The 15,568-nt window shown below is 43.4% G+C and overlaps 2 protein-coding genes across 2 annotated transcripts; both read right to left on the reverse strand.

Moving 5' to 3' along the window:
* Positions 1-1,781: 1,781 nt before the first annotated feature.
* Positions 1,782-14,124, reverse strand: LOC309555129 (regenerating islet-derived protein 4-like; the record flags this gene model as incomplete). Its single annotated transcript, XM_082256964.1, has 4 exons — positions 13,822-14,124; positions 12,316-12,453; positions 12,118-12,232; positions 1,782-1,849 (listed from the first exon to the last, which is right to left on the reverse strand). Exons 1-4 carry the CDS (start codon positions 13,945-13,947, stop codon positions 1,782-1,784), a joined length of 447 nt encoding a protein of 148 aa, XP_082113090.1. The 5' UTR covers positions 13,948-14,124.
* On the reverse strand, positions 7,290-8,627 carry LOC309554556 (uncharacterized protein; the record flags this gene model as incomplete). The annotated part of the gene is made up of 3 exons (XM_082256295.1): positions 7,290-7,564; positions 7,643-7,777; positions 8,381-8,627. 3 exons carry the CDS (start codon positions 8,625-8,627, stop codon positions 7,290-7,292), a joined length of 657 nt encoding a protein of 218 aa, XP_082112421.1.
* Positions 14,125-15,568: the final 1,444 nt, after the last annotated feature.

The following is a 15,568-nucleotide window of genomic DNA, read 5'->3' on the forward strand; positions in this document are numbered from 1 at the left end:
TTCAATCAATTCAGTCAATATTTTGTAGAACCACATTTTGCTGCAAATACAGCTGTAAGTCTTTTTAGGTAATTCTCTACCAGCTTTGCACATCTAGTGAGTGACATTTTTGCCCATTCTTCTCTGCAAAATAGCTCAAGCTCTGTCAGATTGGATGGGGAGGATCTGTGAATAGCTATTTTCAAGTCTTGCCACAGATTCTCAGTTGGATTTAGGTCTTGACTTTGACTGTTCCATTCTAACACATGAATATGCTTTGATCTAAACCATTCCATTGTAGCTCTGGCTATATGTTAAGGGTTGTTGTCCTGCTGGAAGGTGAACCTCCGCCCCAGTCTCAAGTCTTTTGCAGACTCTAACAGGTTTTCTTTTAAGATTGCCCTGTATTTGGCTCCATCCATATTCCCATCAATTCTGACGAGATTCCCTGTCCCTGCTGAAAAAACGCATGCCCACAACATGCTGCCACCACCATGTTTCACTGTGTTCAATTTTGTTTCAAAGTTCAATTTTGGTCTCATCTGACCAGAGCACCTTCTTCCATATGTTTGCTGTGTCCCTCACATGGCTTCTCACAAACTGCAACTTCTTATGACATTCTTTCAACACTGGCTTTCTTCTTGCCACTCTTTCATAAAGGCCAGATTTGTGGAGTGAACGACTAACAGTTGTCCTGAGGACAGATTCTAACACCTGAGCTGTGGATCTCTGCAGCTCCTCCAGAGTTACCATGGGCCTCTTGGCTGCTTCTCTGATTAATGCTCTCCTTGCCGGCCGGTCAGTTTAGGTGGACGGCCATGTCTTGGTAGCTTTGCAGTTGTGCCATACTCTTTCTATTTTCAGATAATAGATTGAACAGCGCTCCGTGAGATGTTCAAAGCTTGGGATATTTTTTTATAACCTAATCCTGCTTTAAACTTCTCCACAACTTTATCCCTGACCTGTCTGGTGTGTTCCCTGGCCTTCATGATGCTGTTTGTTCACTAAGGTTCTCTGACAAACCTCCTGAGGGCTTCACAGAACAGCTGTATTTATATTGAGAATAAATTACATACAGGTGGACTCTATTTACTAATTAGGTGACTTCAAACGGTAAATGATTCCACTAGATTTTAGTTAGGGGTATCAGAGTAAAGGGGGTGAATACAAATGCACGCCACACGTTTCAGATATTTATTTGTAAAAAATGTTGAAAACCATTTATCATTTTCCTTCCACTTCACAATTATGTGCCACTTTGTGTTGTTCTATTATATTAAATCCCAATAAAATACATTTACTTTTTGGTTGTAACATGACGAAATGTGGAAAGTTTCAAAGGATATGAATATTTCAGGGCGCTGTAGATATCCTGTTTTGCATTATTGTTTTAGGGCATATCAGTCATCAGGTTATACTTTGCTTGTGTTCCTTTTTTGTAACCAATGAATGCTTAATCCATCACAGAGGTATACCTTATGTTCACTATATAATATGCTTATTGGTAATTCAATAATATATATTTTTTTTTATGAAAAAAAAGCATTTAAAGAGATATCTGATTCCTTTCTGTTGGTTACAATACTTTTCCATTTGCCTGGTCATTACACTAGCCTTTCCACATGTACAGTATCAGGATATTTATTTTAAAAAATTAAACAGATTTAAATTTGCTTTCCATCATTCAGCACACAAATACAAATAACAACATCAAATAATGCACCGTTCACACTAAAAGGTACATCGTTGTGCTGTTTTATTAGGATATAGGGTAAAAATGTTGGATTTTATGAGAAGACATTTCAGGGCTTAAATTTACAGACACAGCTCTTCTTTCCTCCACACCCAACATCATTCCACTTCTTATATTCTGGAAGAGAACAGGGAAGCAAAGCATGAGAATTGGTAAGTGTAACATACATTTCATTCACTTCAAACATTTATCTTTTGGGTGTAGCTAAATATAAGAATATGAGAATGTGAATTACAGCGTCATTAGAGGTCCCATGAGCTTTATCACTTTTTTACCCTATCTTAAATTTTGAAAAAGGAGCTGCAACAGCAATTTGGTTTGGGAACACTTTATTTTAGGAACAGTTTATAGGCTAGTCATAAATGGGCACATAAAAACAAGGAGATGCTTCTGATTTGAAGCATCACTTATGAAACTTGACCCATATCATATGTCCTAGAATTGATAATAAGCGCCTCAAGTAGATGCAGGTAGAAAAAGATGCTCTTTGATGCAAAAGAAAATTAGGTACTACACATGCACTGCTGTTCCTAGGTACTTGCACTGAGTTTGAAGACAAGTAGATCTATGTATGTCTAGCAATAGTCTGCAAATACCTATGTAGATACACCACCTGAGCTGGCAGCAATTCTGCCCATACTACTGTGACTTCATCTACTGTCCCCTTTTAAAAAAAAATAGCTTCCTTCCTACATGTGTGTCTCCTTTTGTATGCTGTGGAGATTGCTGATGGCTACTGTAGAAAGTGGCATCTTACACTTACTGTATCATTTGTAACAGTTATTGAAGAGAACATGAAGCCTGAATTATAATCATGTAAGCATCCAAGGCTAAGAGATGATGGCTATCTATAGTCCTCAACTTGTCATAAATACTCAGCGATTCCATTGTGTTTATTAAAGCTGAACTCAAGATATGCTATATTACCAAAAGTGTTGGGACACCTGCTATTACATGCACATGAACTTTAATGGCACCCCAGTCTTAGTCTGTAGGGTTCAATATTGAGTTGGCCCACCCTTTGCAGCTATAACAGCTTCAACTTTTCTGGGAAGGCTGTCCACAAGGCTTAGGAGTGTGTCTATGGGAATGTTTACCCATTCTTCCAGGAGCACATTTGTGAGGTCAGGCACTGATGTTGGACACCAAGACCTGGCTCGCAGTCTCTGCTCTAATTTATCCCGCTCACTTAAAAAACTTCCTCTTGCTTTGCAGGACTCTACAGGTTCTTAATGGTGTAAATGCCCCTTCATTATCTTGACCAATAGTGTCACAAAGGCAAAGGGACTAATCTCGCTCTGCCTCACTTTCTGAGGTCTTCATAGATGGATGGCTTGGTTAGGACGGTTCCAGCTCTTTCTGGCCGTCCCTAGTGGGAGAACATGCTGTAATGGCTGTTGGACTTTGCGTGTGGCTTGTACCCCACTCTTTAAGGGTTTTCTGCACCACGCACCTCACCAGAGATTCCATTTGCTGGAAATCACCATCCCCTTTGCCAACTGCCTGGTTATAGTATGGCTCACTCACAGACTTGCCCTCTGGGACCTAAGTCCTGCATTCCCAGCAGGCTCCTTCCTTGGAGTGGCTGATAGGGCGGTGGATGTGGTGCCTAAAGGAGGATTAAGAGCTTCTGCTATGAAGGCTGGACCTTGATGGTGACCAATGATGACTAAATCTGGAAGAAGAATGTTGATGTAGTGACCTAACAAGGTCTTTATTATCTAATGCCATATATTGTCAATCTAACCTAGAAGGACACAAAAACCTAAAAATAAAATAGGGTAGAAAGGAAAAGGGTTAAAAACCCAAAAGGTGTGCCAAGGCAAGCGAGGAAAGGAAAGGGTTAAACACACCCTCTCATCACTGCTACACAAGGGCTGGCCACAAGGGGATGGGGGGGGGGGGGGGCAGTGATACATCCATAGTGTGGAAACTGCACAGACCGCCAACCTGCACAGGTGATGGAACCATCAGGATCACACACACAGGCAGCACACAAGGGTGTTATTGCAGAGCATATACCTGTGATAATTGCACACAGGATTTAGGGAAACTGCTGCAAGCTGCCCACAGAGAAATCCCAATATCAACAGTACTGACCGCTGATTGAATTTCTTCACTGTAATGACACCACTGCCGCCCACAGCACGTATGTGCTGAGTCCCTGGACAGGAGTAATCCAGGGAAGCCAGGCCAGATGAAAGAGCGGCGGCTTGGAGCGCAAATGTGCTCCAGCTGCCATAGGCTTGAAGACACTAGAGCCAGGGAAGAAAAACAGAAAAACACACACAACTGCTGCTACGGAAAATGCAAAAAATGTATATATATATCAGCACACACGGCATCCCCCATGACCATGCCTGGATCCAGAAGACGCTGCTGCACGAGCCCAGGGCGCTTATGGCTACCTGCTAATAGCAAGGCTCTTAGGCCATACTGCCGCTTTGCCTGCCAATGGCCAAGCTGAAACTCTTCATGGCACCGCATCCATTGCCCTTCTCCACCCCGCTAATAGCTGGGGATTGCTGGAGACTCCACATGGCACCGAATCTATCGCCCTTCTCCACCCCGCTAATAGCTGGGGACTGCTGTGGACTCCACATGGCACCGAATCTATCGCCCTTCTCCACCCTGCTAATAGATGGGGACTGCTGGAGACTTCACACGGCACAGAATCTATAGCCCTTCTCAACCCTGCTAATAGATGCTGGAGACTCCATACGGCACCGAATCTATCGCCCTTCTCCACCCTGCTAATCACTGGAGACTGCTGGAGACTCCACACTTCTTCCAGAACACAGCTTGCCGAACAACCAGGCCTTGACGTGGACCCTTCATCCAAGGTAACACTTCAACCATTCTGGTCCTGAGGAGGAGGACAAAAAAGCCTCTGGCTCAGATCAAAGATTTATGGGAGTGGGGTCCTATAGGGGAGGAGCAGATGCGGGGATAACCCATACGTATGCTGCCATGGAGTTTGTCAGGAAAGGATAATGGTGTATTCATGAAAATTAATTGAAATTAATTGAAATTAAGTGAATTGAGTATAGTGCTGAGTTTACTGATTTACTTATCGGGGTAGTCACAATTATTATATTGAAATATATGTCTGATCTGCAGAGAGTTACAGCATTTATGAATTCTATGATTTTCCACAAACTGAACAAATCTATGTTAATATATTTGTGCGAATCAAAAATGTCTTGTTTGTTCATCGTTACACAGGGAAAAACCCCAGTGACCTACACATAGAAGTATATAGTAGGTCAGTACTTTCCCTTTTATAGGGAAACCATTTCCAGTCCCTATATAACATACAAATGGACTGTCTGAAAGATGTGTTTTGGTCATATCTATAAACCATTTGTGACCGCTCTCTAATGCCTCGTTTCCACTGAGCGGAACGGTTCGGATCGGGACAGATCGGCAGGCTGATAATGGTCCGGTCTATTCAGTTGAGCGTTTCCACTGGAAGTCGGACCTCTAGGGTCCATGCGGGGCGTACACCAAATGCCTAGCGTTGCGGCGTGGCGTCACACTAGTGCGACAACAGACGTGACGCTACAACAACAACAACAATGGAGGTCATCCAGCAGCTCGTCTTTGCTCTACTTGGCTTTTGGTTCTTAGTAATCAAAATACATGCCACACAGTGTGAGAGAAGGTTACGAGCGGCAAAGCGAAACACAGCAGAAAAGAGAAGAAAACTTTTGGCTTGGGTCTTGAGTCAGGAGAAGTACACCTTTGTGCGGCAAAGACAAAGACGGCAGCGTTATAGGGTAAGCAACATTATGCCAATTGTCATTTATTTCTACCCGTATTAAAAAGTAAAATAATACAGAATATGACAAAATCTAATATAAGATGGGAAGGATATACAGTACATATGTACTTAACAACATTCATGTTGCACACGTATGTAAACATGCACATTTGAAGTATTAAATCAAATGCATAACAAATCATTAGTAGTATAATGAGTATTTATGTATAAGGTGTAATACTTCAAATGTGCATGTTTACATACGTGTGCAACATGTATGTTGTTGAATACATAATGTACTGTATATCCTTCCCATCTTATATTAGATCTTTGCAGATTCTGTATTTTTTTATTTATGTATAAGGTGTAATACTTGCAATGTGTACTCATTGCTCACTTTTATACATGATGCTATCTGACCTTGTAAAATATAGTATGTTGTATTAATATGTTTTTATTATTTGTGATATGGTAACATCTGCGTTTTCTTCTTTTAAAGATGCTTCTCCTTTTGTCAAAGCAGCGCCGCCGACCAGTCATTTGGGCTCTCCCCCGTGCCAATGAGTGGTGGGATGTGACCGTCCCAGGATTCACACACACACAGTGGGTGCACAATTTCCGAATGTCGGAGGAAACCTTTTCATACCTTTGTGCAAGGCTACGTCCAGCGATGGAGAAGCAAAGCACAAACTTCCGAGCCAGTTTGCCAGTGAGGAAAAGAGTAGCCATTGCACTGTGGAAGCTGGCTACCAACAGTGAATACAGAAGTATAGGTCATCTTTTTGGTGTCAGTAAATCATCAGTGTGCCGTTGTGTGCAGGACTTCTGTAAGGCTGTCTGCACATCGCTAGCTCCTGAAATTGTTCATTTTCCAGACAGGGAAAAGCTTAAAGACATGGCTGACTACTTTGAAAACAGGTGGGGTCTTCCACAGTGTGTTGGTGCTATTGATGGGTCACACATACCAATAATAGCACCACAAGAATACCACACTGACTACTTCAACAGAAAGGGCTGGCATTCCATCATCCTCCAGGGAGTGGTGGATGGAAAAGGACTATTCTGGAGTGTGAATGTTGGAAAACCTGGGAGTTTGCATGATGCTCGGGTTCTACGATTGTCCACATTTTGGGATTGGGTTGGGCAGGGAGGGCTGTACCCTCTTTCCACTAAGAACATTTGGGGGGTGAATGTTGGCTATTATGTGCTCGGGGACTCTGCCTACCCTTTACAAAATTGGCTCCTGAAACCATTTCCTGACAATGGCCGCCTGACACCAGAACAACAAACCTACAACAAGAAAACATCCAGGGCACGGGTCGTAGTTGAAAATGCTTTTGGAAGACTTAAAGGTAGGTGGCGGTGTCTTATGAAGAGGAATGACAGTGACATTCAACTTGTCAAATCCATGGTGCTTACTTGCTGTGCTCTTCACAATCTTTGTGAAAGTCATGGAGAAGACTTCCACCAGGATTGGAATACGTCTGCAGAAGAGCCAGTAAGGGTAATAGCACAGGATATTGAAGATGAGTGCAATGAAATACGTCAGGCTCTGATGCGTCACCTCAACACCTAATTTTTTACCATGATTGTTTTAAAGTTTTAATAAAGTTTTACATTAATGAATCAGACACACCCAAAGTCTCTTATAAAATCTCTTTTATTCAACAACAAAAATATTCTTTCTATATTTTCTTACAAGTAAGAATTCAAAAAAATAAAACATTTTTACAAAACAAAACTGAAAAATTACCAAAAAACAAAGGGTACAGGTCCTGTGCTGGCTGACAGGCACTATTGCCTTGGCGGTGGCCTGGGATCACGACTGGCTCCCAGCACTTGAACAAGCTGCCCTAGGACACCAAGGAAGGCCTGGTTGAAGGTAGACAACTGCTCCATCTGCTGCCGGGCAATCTCAGCCTCCTGGCGCATAGCTTCCTGGGCATCCTGACGCAGTGCCTGAAACCATCGCTCAGAAAGGGTCTCCATCCTTTCCTGTTGTCTTTCCTCTACTGCCCTCATATCATCAATAACTGTGCGCAGATCCAGCTGCAACCGTCTCCTTTCACCTGGAATATACAAAATACCAGAATATTGATTTAAGAAAATGCACAATTATAACTTTCACTCTGATCATAATGTCTTACCTGTGTGACGTGGTGCATTTGGCGTACTCTGTGGTAGGCTTGGTGTTGACACAATCGTACTGGTGCTGCTGAAAGATGTCGATGGACCATCGTCTGAAAAGTTAGAGGTATCATTGGAGAGTCCATCCACAGTATCTGAAAATGCACATATCAAGGGTTTTATACACAAACGAGAAGAAGACACAGTGTACTATCTTATGGCAGTTATCATCAGGTAGTAAACAATGGGATGCAGAGTGGGTAAAAAAATGAGATGCCTATACTCTTCTGTACAGGTATTTAAATAAAAAATAATGGAACTATATCAGTTTAAAGGCTAAGGTACAATGAGAGCATCAGAAATCTCCATTATCTTTTCTACAGTTGTCTTTTTTCTCAAAAATAGGGGCTGGTTTATACAGACAGTACATTTCCCTATCCATTCTGAGATTAACTTTACTTGGTTAAAGTGCACTGTGGCTGCTTGAAATCATGCATGATAGCCTTTAATAGTATTTTTATGCATATTCAGCCCCCATTGATATTATCAAGCCCATACTAATTAAGCAAAACACCAGTCACGCATTTTTCATTAATTATACAAAACAGTGCAGCGCTACTCCCTACCATTTTCTTTCAGTCCACTGCACAAATACAATTACATTTTTGGTGCAGAGTTAATGGTTTTGTGCAGTTATTTTTTTTAAATGGTTAGCATAGGGAAAGCCAATGCCAAGCAGGAAAAAAAATAAAACTTACCAACAGGATCTATCATGGATTCGAGAAGTGCAGATGCAGATGAAGATGCAGAGTCCAGACCTCCTTCCCTGCCTTGGTTTGCTGGCCTATGCCCGTAAATGGCGTCCATGGCATCGTACCACTTCCAAGTACTTCGACTGTTTCCACTACAGCTGTTGGCATCCTTAATTTTTTTATATTGGCCTTTAAGCTTCTTAAGCTTTGCCCTACACTGACCCGACGTCCGTTCAAATCCCTCGGCTGCCATCCGCTGGGAAATATCTTTATACACCTTTTCATTCCTCACTGATCCATCAAGCTCACTCTGAATAACACTGTCCGCAATTATAGTAAGGAAAGTGGATAGTTCCTGAGTTGACCAGACCCTGCTGTTATTTGCAGGCATCCTTCTCCTATATCTGGACTGAGCTGCGCTTCCGTTTGACGACAGCAGTGACGTTTTCCTGTCCACCAATCAGTGGAATGTATCGTGTGACACCAGTAGCTCCGCCCTAACCGTACCGTACCATTTCCTATGGCCCTACATCTGAAGGAGGACCACGAATGGTGCGGTTTGGTTCGGTTGTATGGGCCACTTTCATAATGGAAACACCAAAAATAGCGTACCGTACCGAACCGATCCGAACCGTTCCGCTCAGTGGAAACGAGGCATAACTGAACCTATCAACTTGGCTGATTAACATCCACTGTTGAACAGGAGCATTCCCCTGTACACACGGTGCTCCTGGGCAGTTAGGTATAACATGGATGGCTATACAGTTGTAGTAAGGAAACAAAAAAGTGACACAGCAAGACTGCTAAGATATAATATCTACAGCCATGGCCAAAAGTTTTGAGAATGACACAAATATTATTGTTCACAAAGTCTGCTGGTTCAGTGTTTTTAGATCTTTCTGTCAGATGTTAGGGTCCTTTCACACAAACGATCCGATCAGATCCGCCTGTCAGTTTTTCAGGTGGACCTGATCGGATGCTCCATGCATCTCCATGGGGCAGCAGATGTCAGTGGAGACATCTCCGATGACACCCACTGCTATCCGCTTCCTATCCGTGAAATCCGGACGGATGGAAACCCTATTTTTCATCCGTCCAGCGGATTGGATAGGATGAGAATGGACAGGCAGTCCGTTCTCATCCGATTCCCCCATAGAGGACAGCGGGGATCTGACAGCTCTGTCTCCACACACAGAGCGGAGATGGATCTATCATCCGCCTGCTCAGAGGGGATTGGCGGATCGATCCCCCGCTGAGCAAAACTGCTCCGTCGGCAGATGCGGGCCATGTGAAAGGACCCTTACTGTGGTATACTGAAGTATAATTACATGCATTTCATAAGTGCCATAGACTTTAATTGATAATTACATTAAAAGAGAAGTATGACTTTTGGTGTTTTCTCCCATTTACTTAGGTGGATCTGTTCCCCGGCGCCTCTGCACTGGGAACGGAGTGATCGAACACCACTGATTGCCCGGTTCTGACAGCTCCCTGAACAGAGAGCTGCTGACTGTAAGTAAGAAGCTCTCTACTCTGCCCCCTCCTCGCTCATTGGAGTGCTGGGCTGTTGAGGGGCGATGAGCAGCCGACTCAGGCTCTCTGCGGCTCATTGAGAGGCTGAGCCAGGTGTCGGTCCAGGCATCTGGCATGTCCCGCCTCCGTGGCCGTGATGCCACCGTGCCTGGACCAACATCTGTGACGTCAGCAGAGAGCAAATTTCAGCCCGGTTTCTGCTGAAAACGGGTCACAGGAGTGCAGAACGAACTGCACTCCTTTAATCCATAGGAGATGTAAACCCAAATGAGTTTTGGCTGTACATCTCCTTTAAGTTTATGCAAAGAGTCAATACAGTCAGTGGCGTAGCGTGGGTTGTCAGCGCCTGGGGCAAGGTAAGTAATTTGCACCCCCAAACACAAACCTACAAGACCACTACACTGACCTAGCTAACCGCTACAGAGACCTACCTTATTGCTACACTGACCTACCTGATTACTATACTGACACTTACACAGACCTACCTTATTCCTGCACTAACGGACCTGATCACTACACTGACCCTCCACTGACCCCTCCACTGACCCCTACACTGACACCCCCATGCATTGACATCTCCATACACTGACACCTACACTGACACCCCCCATACACTGACACCTACACTGACCCCTACACTGACATCCCCATACACTGACATCTACACTGACATCCCCATACACTGACCCCTACACTGACATCTACACTGACATCCCCATACACTGACACCTACACTGACACCTACACTGACATCCCCATACACTAACACCTACACTGACACCCCCCATACACTGACACCTACACTGACCCCTACACTGACATCCCCATACACTGACACCTACACTGACACCTACACTAACATCCCCATACACTGACATCCCCATACACTGACACCTACACTGACATCTACACTGACATCTACACTGACACCTACACTGACATCCCCATACACTGACACCTACACTGACATCCCCATACACTGACACCTACACTGACATCCCCATACACTGACATCTACACTGACACCTACACTGACACCTACACTGCCCCCCCATACACTGACACCCCCCCCCTACACTGACCTATCTTTCCCCCTCCCATGTCCACTTCCCGGGGCCCCCGGTGCAGGCAGCACATCACTCACCTCTTTCTGTGTCCAGACACTGGACACTTGAGGAGGGGATCCAGAGAGGAGAGACACAGCGTGTCAGCAGCAGAGCAGCAGCCAGCGTGGAAGCAGCCGGCCTGGACAGCAGGGAGAGACTTCAAGAGCGGTGACATGCACCGAGCCGCCAGGCGCCAGCTGCCATCTTCACCCATGACAAGCCCCGCCCTCTGGCCGCACGTTACACCTTCAGCGCCCGCCGCTCATCCTGCACAAAGAAGCAGGAAAGGAGCCAAGTGTAGGAAAGAGCGGGCGGGCCAGCCGGGGCATTGTCACAATAAAGGGATGGGGGCACTATGATCTTGTGGATGGCGGGCGTGGGATGCGCCCCCCTAAATGTTGCGCCCGGTGCCAGTGGCCCCCTCCGCACCCCCCACGCTACGCCACTGAATACAGTATTTGGAGTGTTAACCCTTCTTTTTCAAGACCTCTGCTTTTTTTCCTGATGCCCCAAACAATCGGAAAGGGGATTCATCAGAGAAAATTACTTTATCTCAGTCCTCAGCAGTCCAATCCCTGTACCTTTTGCAGAATATCAGTCTGTCCCTGATGTTTTTCCTTGTGAGAAGTGACTTCTTTGCTGCCCTTCTTGACCCCAGGCAATCCTCCAAAGTCTTTGCCTCATTGTGCGTGCACTCACACCTGTCTGCTGCCATTCCTGAGCAAGCTCTGCACTGGTGGTGCCGCAGCTGAATCAACTGTAGGACACGCTCCTGACGCTTGCTGGAGTTTCTTGGGCACCCTGAAACTTTCTTCACAAATGCAGTGGAAATGTTTTTCTATGGGATTCGGTTCATTTTCTTGGCAAAGAGGGACTTTGCAAGTCATTGAAATTCATCTGTTTACTCTTCATAACATTCTGGAGTATATGCAAATTGCCATCATAAAAAGTGAGGCAGCGGACTTTGTGAAAATTAATATTTGTGTCATTTTCAAAAACTTTGACCATTGCTGTACATGACCTATACCTATCAACACTATTGCAGCTAATAGATATTCTATTTTGTTTAAAATGTATTATATTGTGAGTTAACTATCCACTTACTGGAACCACTGACTAGCACAACACAATATTCTTTTCCTTTGTCATTATCTGGAACACCTGCTTTCCAGGCTTGAAAATTAAACATGGATCCATCCGTCCACTTCCAACGGCCATTCTGCAAGTGAAACATAGAGCTTTATAGACTACTTCATACATTATTGTGGATGTCTGGTGTTGATTTTCAATGGATATACACACCTTGTCAGGGTCATGCAGTCCTATCCACACACCCTCCGAATCCTGACTTGCAGTCACATGGCTAGCAATAATAGATGCCTCTGATTCATCCATGATGGAGGCCAGATGGGCGCCATGTCCATAACTTGTACACTCATACTACAAAAGAAAAATATGCTAACAGATCCTTCTTTTAAAAATTGAAAACACAGTACCCATTACGTAGGTTAAAGCAACAAAACAAATAAGCTGTTTACTATGAATGTAGATCAATGTCAAATGAAACAAAGCAAAGTTTTATGAGTGGACACAAATTAATATAAACAAAGGGAGTTTTCCTTTAGGTTTATTGCAATATATTTGGATTATGCAATGTTAATTACAGGCCTTTTAGTGTAGGCAATCATACATATAAAACTGGGCATGCACCAGCAGTTAAGTCCTTGGTTCAAAAGAAAGAGGCGACCTTTGGCAAATTTGAAAATCAGCAGAATAACTGATTGTCATTGGCTGCTGTTCAGTGCTTGGATCCACTGGCTTCACAGATTAGAGGGATTAAGCCAAAAGACACCAATTTCCCAATATGCATCTAGAAGGCCTGGACACTTTGTGATCTGGAAGCATTGAGGATCCAATTGGGTTTATATTTATATTCATACTGTGATACAATGTTTTGCATGTTGGCTACTCAAGTGACTCAGTCTCGGTTTACACTGGGATGGCTTCAAAGTCGCCCGACTCTGAAGCTGCCCGTACAGCGCAACTTCAACGTGGCTTGAAAACTACTTATTTAGCAGACGTCAATGCAAGCCACTACGAAGTCACCCCTAAGTAGTGCAGGAACCTTTTTCTAAGTCAGAGCAAATTGAGTCGCTCCGATTACAACGACTCCATTGCACTGAGTGGAGTGCGACTTGTCAGGCGGCTATGTCACCCCAATGTGAACCGATTCTTAAGTTGTAATTGTTGTGCAGCTTTATCAGTATTGCCTGAAATTGTATTGAAACAGAATGAGTTTATAATCAAATGCCAAATCACAAAGTACAACCCTAAAATGTTGGTATACATAGTTTGTATTATGCCAAAAAATGCTAATAACTGTAGTTAATAAATGGAAACATCTGTTATGTATGTAGGATCATTTTTTTAACATAAAAAGAAACATGATTGCTTTTGTTCACTCCAGAACTGCGTCCCTGCCCATGCAAATAAATAAGAATGCAAAAGCAGCTTAAAGCAGATCAAATGCAGGTCAAGTACACCTGCCAATAATGTTGAATGATGTCTGAAGCATCTCAAACTGATGTGAAAAGAATGCTGCATTTCTCCATTGAAGTATATCGAAAACGACCCTAAATCTTATTGGTGCACAGCCTAATGGGCTTATTCAGTAAATGGTGCTATTAGAAAAGTGTCAGACAAACAGAAGATGGTACCGCTACATTTTGCACTTAGCACTGTATTCCTTTCAGTGCTTTACTAAACAAGATCGTTTATATAACCCGCAATGACAATGCAGTGACTTACCTCTGAATCAGCCCATGTTGCTGGGTTCTTACTGATGGCATAACAATGTGATCTGTAGAAGAACCAGCCAGGAGGACATGAAATACGGACTGATGCAGCTAAAGAAAGAAACGTATGCCTGATCATAAGGGTCAGTGGGTAAACATGTCTAAATCAAGGCCATTAAAAAACATTTATAACTATGGTAGTATCTACTTTAGGATATGTATTTGTCCGTCACATATTGAAACCTATGGCAAAATTATTGAGGACATTGCCAAATTCATACACCACAGTCCAGAGCCATACCAAAACTATACTAGGAGATGCACATACACAGAATAGTATAACACAAGGGGATCAAAATCAGATGGATGTTGATGATGTCAAAGGATGAGTTAAGCCCCGTACACACGATCAGATTATCGAACGATCTGTCGTCCATTTTTTTGTGGCATGCTAGTCTGATGTGGAAAGTGAAGAGGTTATTTTCATACAAATTTTCCCGTACGACAGAATTCTACTTCAGAAGTGATGTTATGTGTTGGATTGCTTTTTATGTGTTCTTTTGTCTCTGAGCATGCCTAATCTAAGATTTTTTTCCGTCAAAATCTGTACTAATGAGACGAAAATCGGACGTTGTGTTGACGGACGATAAAAATTTTATAGCCTGCACATCAGGATTTTTTCGGCCGAAAAGTCGGAGTCGGCTGTCGAAAGCACCATACTAACAATCCGAAAATCGGCAGATCGGTCGTCGGACGAATTTTCCTTACAGATTTTCTTATCGTGTGTATGGGCCTTTAGAGTCACAGTGAGGGGTAGCACTAGAGCTTGTTTGCAGTTAATCAAGAACAGAAGAAAAATCAAGAAGCAGAAGAAGAATGTGCCTTTGAAGACCAACCTCCAGGTAATTGCTTGGCACTGACCACACACCATATGAATGACTGCCTGGGTAAATGTATCCATAGGTTGGTCCCCGAAAACAACACCACATTCTGCACAGGATAAGTATTTTTCCTTCCTTTCACCTTTTTCTTTTCTGCTTTTCTTTTTTGTTCCTTGGCATTTGAAAATTACTTCTGATATGGTTGTGTAGTTTATGAAGTGTGAGCTTAAATGAACACATACCCAGATTTTAAATCTTCGCCAAGTGTCAAGATGCTTTATAGATGAAGGGTTGCAGGAAGTATGTATATGTGTTTAATTAATTCTCCTTCCCTTAGCTTAAAGAAGAGGCATTGCTACAAATAAAACAAAACTAAACCCCCAAGTGGACATAGTGCATGCAACACTTTGCCCCAATCCATTCTGTGTTGTGGTTGCTGAGCAGCCTGCTCAGGCAGCTTGGCACCCCCAACCCCTAACCCCAATCAACTGATGTCTGACTATGCTGCTAGCAAGGAGATGAATATTTAATTAGGATTGAGTGACAGCGCTTTACTCGTTTTTTTGTGGCAGCCTGTATAAAGCAGAGGGGCAGCATCAAAACTGGGGGAAGGTTCTCCACCTGAGTATGAAGCTGGCCAAAAAGAGACAGAGCGGGGAATATGAAGACAACCATGGAGCAGAGAGGAGCCAGTATACAGGTAAAGCTGTACACTGACAAAGGGAGCAGACTCTGAAGGTGTTTTTGTATATAAGAACATGGTCAGTATCTGTACAGTACATAACACAGTGCAGTACTCAAGTATAGTGCACCAATCTGTAATGTAGTTGCATGTGTTGTGGATTACCTGTTGACAGGTACAGAGTAATGTGCCCGTAA

Source organism: Pelophylax lessonae (genome assembly GCF_965119305.1).
Source record: "Pelophylax lessonae genome assembly, chromosome: 4".
In the NCBI taxonomy this organism is placed as follows: domain Eukaryota; kingdom Metazoa; phylum Chordata; class Amphibia; order Anura; family Ranidae; genus Pelophylax; species Pelophylax lessonae.